The sequence below is a fragment of the Palaemon carinicauda genome, chromosome 40 (genome assembly GCF_036898095.1).
Source record: "Palaemon carinicauda isolate YSFRI2023 chromosome 40, ASM3689809v2, whole genome shotgun sequence".
Classification (NCBI taxonomy): Eukaryota; Metazoa; Arthropoda; class Malacostraca; order Decapoda; family Palaemonidae; genus Palaemon; species Palaemon carinicauda.
The window spans coordinates 34516936-34525685 of record NC_090764.1 but is presented as its reverse complement, the minus strand read 5'-3'; the positions used below and the strand labels follow the sequence as shown (position 1 = coordinate 34525685).

General features: G+C 33.5%; 1 protein-coding gene across 1 annotated transcript; it reads right to left on the bottom strand.

The window, feature by feature from the left end:
- Positions 1–3661: 3661 nt before the first annotated feature.
- Positions 3662–3955, bottom strand: LOC137631886 (osteocalcin 2-like). Its single transcript, XM_068363892.1, has one exon. It carries the CDS (start codon positions 3953–3955, stop codon positions 3662–3664), a length of 294 nt encoding a protein of 97 aa, XP_068219993.1.
- Between the last annotated feature and the right edge of the window lie 4795 nt (positions 3956–8750).

Below are 8750 nucleotides of genomic sequence, written 5' to 3'. Positions count from 1 at the left end.
CTACTCAGTATAAAATACAGATTCTTCCTGTACCAGAAGTTTGGATATCTACACTATTCGATCTTGTTTCCTTTCCTTTTGTTTTGTTAAAACTTTTATGGTTTATATAGGAATTACTTTTCTTAGAATATTTTATTTTTTCCTTGTTTCCTTTCCTCACTGGGCTTTATTAGCTGTAACAGGTGCTCAAACCGTACTTTTTTTTTTTTGGGGGGGGGGGAGGGGGGTGCAATTGCCTGCTCCTTTTAGCCTGACACAGGCTCTGGAAACAAAGATTTACATACAGGCTTATAGCATATAATAATAATAATAATAATAATAATAATAATAATCAGTACAAGACACGGAATTTAGCTGTAACAGCTGCTCAAACCGTATTATTTTTTTTTTATTGGGGGGGGGGGGGGCTATTGCCTGTTCCTTTTAGCCTGACACAGGGACTGGAAAGAAGGATTTACATACAGGCTTATAGCATATAATAATAATAATAATAATAATAATAATAATAATAATAATAATAATAATAATAATAATAATAATAATCAGTACAAGACACGGAATTTAGCTGTAACAGCTGCTCAAACCGTACTTTTTTTTTTGGGGGGGGGGGGTGCCAATTGCCTGTTCCTATTAACCTGACACAGGCTCTGGAAAAAGGATTTATATACAGATTCATCCTATTATGTACAAGATTCGGGGTTTTGGTACTTAGAAGACTGTAAATCGTACCAACAGAAAGGTAGTTTTTGATGCAAGGATTCTAATTATCTGAGAGACAGATTCTTGAACTATAAGTCTGAGTAAATTCTAATCATCTCTCTCTCTCTCTCTCTCTCTCTCTCTCTCTATTGCTGCTCACTGATATAATCAGATGGCAGATGGATGATCTGCATTCTTCCCCTGTGCAAATATTTGCCGGATTAAATCTATGTTGTGAAAGATACTGATAACTTAAATAGGTTTCTCTTTGTAAGTGAGAAAAATCTTAAATCTCGAAGGAAAAGTTTTTAATTTTCAAGAGAAAAACTACCCCAATTCTGAGGAGGAAAAGGTTTCAATTTTATGTGGAAGATATACTAACCCCTCCTGATAAGAATTAGCATATAGGCCTACATTCGTAATACAAAATTTGTACAGCTTTGACGGAAGTAGATAAACGTAGCTCATTGTATACCGTACTACTTATAGGACATGCCAGTTGAGTGAGCTAAGAAATTTGTAGAATGAAATACTTGATAATAGGATAGAACACATAGTATGTATCATCTAATATGCAACATGTATAACGTATCATTTAATAAAGGATATGTAGCTTGTAAAATGGATTCAATATGCCACGCGCATCATGCAAAGCTGATGTATAGATTAGGAATGAGCCATGTAGCACGTTGCGAGTAGAATGTAATAAAACATTAACGCATAGGATAGTACATGTGACAATTGACGTGTAATCTGCACATGTAACATGTCTGATATAACATAAAAACTTGTCAATAGAGCCTTTATTCTTAAGATTTATTCTTGGAATATCCCGAAGACGATATAACACTTGGAAGGAAGGCCGTGAAAGGTATTACTTACATAATTGATATTCTTATTGTTACTTGGAGGGAGAGAGAGAGAGAGAGAGAGAGAGAGAGAGAGAGAGAGAGAGAGAGTGTAAAACGACATTTCTAGACCATCAAATAACAAAATAAATTATCTTACATGATTGATATTGTTATTGTTACTTGATTGCCCAGCTTGAAGAGAGAGAGAGAGAGAGAGAGAGAGAGAGAGAGAGAGAGAGTAAAATGACATTTCAAGACTGCATCAAATAACAACGTGAATTATTTTACATGATTGATATTGTTATTGTTATTTGAATGCCCAGCTTGAAGAGAGAGAGAGAGAGAGAGAGAGAGAGAGAGAGAGAGAGAGAGAGAGGACACAATTGTATCCTGCACATATGTCGACATACAATATAACCAGTACCAAAGTGAAATGTAGCAAGAACAAACTATCAACATAGCAAAATGTAGCAGTAAGCATACAAAAGAATAAAGAAAATACCAGTAATAACAAACAACTGAGTACTAAAACAACATCCACGAACAAGCAACAAAGAACTGAGAAGATAAGTGATAATGAGTAATTCACCGCACATACACTAAAGGACTGTGTCTGCGCATGCCCTCTTGAGAGGCTGGGTAACTCAGGCTCTCGCTTGACCCATAATCAAATGTTTACGTTAATAATACATAGAATGACACCTTTATTCACACCAGGTGCCTCAGGCCAAGAGATTGGGGTCCAGATTTTGGCGAAGGAAGATAATATATACTTTTATAAATATTTATTACTATAATCTATATCAAACTGTTTATTCTTTATGTCTGCCAGTAGAATGAAGAAAAAAGGAATAAAAGAAAATTTGTCGAATGATCATTGTCATATATTAGTTCATTAATTCTTCGAATTATTTAATTGGAAAACGACGAATAATGTATTGTAATAATTTCAGTCTCAAATTTTCATGTGAGTTTAGGTACCTCAAATAAGGTTACCTTTTAAGCATATGGCTTAGATTACTTTCTAAATAATAGGTAGAGATTGCCCATTTGGTACCCAATAGAGTATTAATTTTAGGAACACAGGAAAGACTAACTAACCATTCCATAACCAATATAGATTATTCTAAGAAAATCATAAAGATTGGAAAGTTAATCATATTTTACAAGTATTTTACAAATACTACTCATATGATTAAGACAAATTATTATTCTGTAGCTTGACAATGAGCTCTATTTGATATAAAAAGAATAACGTTTAAAAGATCATTTAAAGAATATTTGTATTATATGAGAGCGATTGCTTATCTAGAGTCTGTTGAAAATACTTTCAGGTGAACAGAAAAGACGACTCAGTAGGTAGATAAAAGGATTACTATTATTCACAAAATGGTATTTATGAGATTAATAATGATGAAATTCAGGAAAATACTGAAAAGAACTTCATGAGCAAAAGATGAAATTGCTTCTTAGCTCCTGATAAAGGTAGATTTTAGGTAATACGCCAAGATAAGTGTTAGGTACCTGGTAATTAATATGAGTGCACCTGATTAAGATTTCTTTTATGTGATCCGTAACGAGTACAGATAACTAAATATTCTTCTATTAACGTGTTTTTTTCTCATTAGTTTGGGGTAAGCACTGCTGCCTTCTTATTGAAGGACTTTGCTTTGTCTTTGGGATAAACCGTGGTCCAAATTGGATGCCCTGCCTGATATCGCTTAGACCCGGGTAGCGTATCTGCATGTATTGTACCAGTCACCAGCGTCCTTCCTCCCAGCAGCAAGGTAGATATTAAGCTTCAATATTTGGTCATTTAAACATTTATTTTTCTAACACCTAAGAAGGTGTCTGTTTTCTTATGTATCAAATAACGTTTTGTTCATTGCTGTCACGAATTACATTACTTTTAGTAATTGATAAGAATAAAATTTCATTTTTATCGCAAAGATTGAGGATTAACAAATATTCAATTGTGCAATTGCATAAAAGTTGCTAAAATTACTCCATTATTAATGCAAAGTTAGGTCACTGTATTCATCCAGTCAGTCAAAAATGGACAATTTCTCTGACGCTTCCATATAATAAAATTTCATCCTTGGTCCGAGAGGTCATCGTAAATCGCTCCTCGAGAAGTTGCTTGCGTTGCTGCTTGAGTCGTTTCTTACGTCGTTGCTTGTGTCACTGCTTGAGTTGTTGCTTGTGTCACTGCTTGACTTGTTGCTTGCGTTGTTGTTTGCGTCGCTGCTTGCATTATCGCTTACGTTGCTGCTTGCGTTGCGGCTTGAGTCGTTGCTTGCATCGTTGTTTGGGTTGTTGCTTGCGTCCCTCCGTGCATCGCTGCTTTCGTCGCTGCTTGTGTCACTCATTGCATAGCTGCTCACGTCACTGCTTGCATCACTCATGGCGTCGCTGCTTGCGTTACTGCTTAAATCACTCCTTGCGTCGCTCCTTGCGTTGCTGCGTGCGTCGTAGCTTGAGTCGTTGCTTGCGTTGCTGCTTGCATCTCTGCTTGCGTTGTTGCTTGAGTTGCTTGATTCGCTCCTTGCTTCGTTGCTTGCGTCATTGTTTGCGTTTTTGCGTCATAACGTGTTGTCCCAACTCCATTCATATAGACCACTCACGAATGGCCTCACGGAGTGAAAGGAGATTCATATTAAACGTATATTGTCTCGTCTCTCCCTAGAATACGTTTTGCAGACATCTTTATAATAATGATGTCATTACCATATCTATCAGACATAAGTCCGTGGTATAAATGAATACAATCACCCCTATATACATAGATTAGGGTGTAATGACTAAAACACTAGTTATCTTCTTTCTTTCAACTGATGCTTGAAGGTCAAGAGGGAAAGATGTTTTTCATTTTTCATTTTTGCTTTTATGTATCAGAGTTTTATTTAGCATAGCAAATATTTTTTAGTCATTTATTCAAGGCTTTTACTTTTTTATCTTTGGAGCATCAATATATTTTATTGATTTTACACTTTGGTATAAATCTTATACTACATGATTTACATTAAATTTATTCAAAAAGGAGACATGCCCAATCCAGAGGTTTAAATAATCATATATCATTCCATTAAATAAAAAAAAATTCAGCGGTTTTATAACGCACACAGTATATGTATATATATATATATATATATATGTATATATATATATATACAGTATATAGATATACATATATATATACATATATATATATATATACAGTATATACAGTATATATATATATATATATATATACATATATATACCCATAAAATAAAGATCGGTATAATGTAATTAAGTATCTTTATGAAACTCTGGGAACTGTCTCAAGAGGAGTAACCTACTAAATCCTAATAATGCTTTTGACATGGTCTTGGTAGCCCAGTGTATCTGGCCTACTTCACTGCAATCCACTACAGTAGACTAACCACCAGGTAAAAATTCACTACTGAGGTCAACAGAGACACAATTTTCGTTTCCCATTCGTAAGATTGAACTTTGGTCTGCCACTGGGTATTATTATTATTATTATTATTATTATTATTATTATTATTATTATTACAAGCCAAGCTACAACCCTAGTTGGAAAAGCAAGATGCTATAAGCCCAAGGGCTCCAATAGGGAAAAATAGCTCAGTGAGGAAAAGAAATAAGGAAATAGATAAGCAAGGAGATAAAATTAACAATAAATCATTCTAAAAACAGTAAGGAGAGGTTATAACAACTGAGCCCCGGAAAAGAGAGAGAGAGAGAGAGAGAGAGAGAGAGAGAGAGAGAGAGAGAGAGAGAGAGTACGGAAGTTGTAGATGCTTATTTAGAAAAAGTAGTTTCAGATTTCAATTACGATAACATTCTCTCAGCGATAATTATCTCACATTTATTTCTGGCCAATTTATCCCCTCAATCATTTATAAAGTTTAATTTCAATCAATTGATAACTTTTTGGGATTCATCGTGAATTTTGCAAGTTTTATATAAAACTCGATGATTTATGTAATCAATTGTCTTTTTTTATTGTATCAATATATCTAAGTTTGGATCTGGAAGGAACAGCTTATGTAAGAAAGAGAACATACGTAGAATAAAGGTGAACTGACTGATACCATCAGTGCGTACTGGAAGATTTGGCTTAATCCGTCCTTTGAGTAGTGAGAATGTGGTAGTGATCATTGTCTGGCAATTTCTCATGACCAATCTCCTAATGATATACATTTTGGGTAGTGCCATAGCCTCTGTACCATGGTCTGCCACTGTTTTAGGTTAGAGTTCTCTTGCTTGATTGTACACTCGAGCACAATGTTCTATCTAATTTCTTTTCCTCTTATTTTGTTGAAGTCTTTATAGTTTATATAGGGAATATTTATCTTAATGTTACTGTTCTTAAGATTTTTTTTTTCCTTTCCTCATTGGGCTATTTTCCCTGTTGAGGCCCCTGGGCTTATAAAATCCTGCTTTTCTAACAAGGGTTGTAGCTTAGCAAGTAATAATGAAAATATATGCATCCACACACAAACGTATGTATATACATATATATATATATATATATATATATAGATATATATATTTATATATATGCATATATATATATATATATATATACTCCCATGAACATGTGATGCTCATGTACAAAGAACACTAAGAAAAATGAAAACACTGACCTTCCAAATCTGGAGGTTGGATCAGCGGAACTTCAGAAGTTCAAATTTTTGTGCTTTTCTGTTGGACAGTTTGAGTCTCTTTTCATAGTTCATATACTTTAGATGGACATTAAGAATAACTGAATGGGTCCCTAAAAGATGCAGGGAAAGGAAGAGATGACGATGGATGAATTGACGAAATAAGAAAGTTTGCGGGTGTGGACTGGCATAGAAAAACTATTAACAGACTCAAGTGGAAGATCATGTCTAAGGCCTTTGTCCTGCAGTGGACTAGTGACAGCTGATGATGATGATGATATAACAGATATATGATATTTTAACGTTATTGTTGCTCTTAAGATATTCAAGAAAATTATTTATTACCTATATATGATCAACTTTATTCATCTATTTCTATTCCTTTTATCTTCTTCCCCAAGTTCCACTCCGCCCATATAGCTCCTCAGTCTTAACCACATCCATACATCTGATCTACTGATATCTAACACGCCTCCTCCCCATTACTTGCAAGTCCTTTACCCTCTTGCGTGGCTTCATTACATCCTTTTTTTATCAAACATTCATAATATCTCAGACGAGTTTCTCTAGCCTTATCTTTTACTTTATATGTACTACAAATTCTTCTTATATGTTAACTCTCCCTCTCTTCCAGTGGTGATATTCCAACAATCCGACTAACCATCCTCATCTCGGTTCTTTCCAACAGCGGAGGGCTTTCCTTTTCATTGTCCAAGTTCTTGTCCCATGTAATAGATTAACAACTGTCATATAGATCTTCATTTTGAGTCTTAATGGCGTTTTCGTGTCTAAAACAACTCCATCATTCCTCTCCATTTTCACCCTATCTATTTTACTCTCTGTCTTACTGCTTTCACAGAACCTCCCTTCTCTGTTATTATTTATCCGAAGTAGTTGAACTTATTGTTCTGTTTTAACACTGTACAATCTTCCGCTTGAATGTTTACTTTTTTTGTGTCCTTCTCTACTACTAATCATTAGCCGTCTTTCCAATGTTTACCTTCGATCGTTACCTTTGTAGGACTCCTTTCTAGGCTAAATATCTTTCTTGATTTTCCTACAGCTCCTTCTACACACACTCACACACACAAAATCATATACATACACACACACACACACACACACATATATATATATATGTGTGTGTGTGTGTTGGTTTGTATATATATATATATACATACATATATATATATATATATATATGTGTGTGTGTGTGTGTATGTGTATATGCTTGCTTTCTTGTAGATTGTCTGGCCTTACGGCCAAGCACGGACTCTTGCAACTCTGCACCCTGTAGATATATATTTATTCATATGTACATATATACAGTATATATATATATATATATATATACATATATATATATATATATATATACATATATATATATATATATATATGAAGAGAGAGAGAGAGAGAGAGAGAGAGAGAGAGAGAGAAAGCTGTCTCTTTGTCCATCTCATCAAGATCCTCCCAAAGGAGTATAATCATTTGCAGACGAACCTTAATCCCCTGAATTCCCAAATCCAACCTCCCTGCGTCAGCGTCTCCTTCGCCCATGAAAACAAAAGGGACTCCTGCAGATTAGACTCGGATGATTGACAGGGAACGCCGAGGACTCCGGTTGGCCCTCAGAAGGAAGGAGATGGAGAAAAGATAATGTCAAAGGTTGTTTTGCCTTTTAATCTCTTTTCTTCAAAACTGATTTTTTTATGGACTATGAGACTATAAATCAACTCGTTTATCATTATTGTTATCTTTTATCATAATTATCAGTATTGATTTTGTTTTTTATCATTATTATCAGTATTGTTTTTAATTTTTATCATTATTATCAGTATTGTTATTATCAGTAACCTACTTAATAATAATAATAATAATAATATTATTATTATTATTATTATTATTATTATTATTATTATTAATATAGGGTACATTTGTTTATATGATAAAACACCCAGATCTATAGAATATTAATATATTCTTGAGACATAAAAATTTATATCATATCATAATAAAAAAAGTGAAGAAAATACATATAAAAATAACTAGCTTAATAAACTCAGTGGGCAAAACTTGTTAAGAATGAGAAATGATAAGGCATCTAGAATGAATGAAGCATCTTGTGCACATATGTGTCCATGTTTTTTTTTTATATCAAGAATAATGACTTTCGTTTAACCATCATCCGCTCTTTATATCTATCTTCGACTATATTTTCAATTTATATTAGCAGAATTTTAAATTTTATTATTATTATTATTATTATTATTATTATTATTATTATTATTATTATTATTATTATTATTATTTGTGCAACAATCCATCGGAAACCAAACTTAACCTAATTGTAAATTAATTTCCATTTGAATAATTATATACAGCATATATATATATATATATATATATATATTATATATACAGTATATATATATGTGTGTGTGTGTATGTATGTATGTGTGTGTGTGTTTCCTGGTACATTATCACCACCAGCGTTCTCAGCATGCTTTCACCACTACCATCTCTA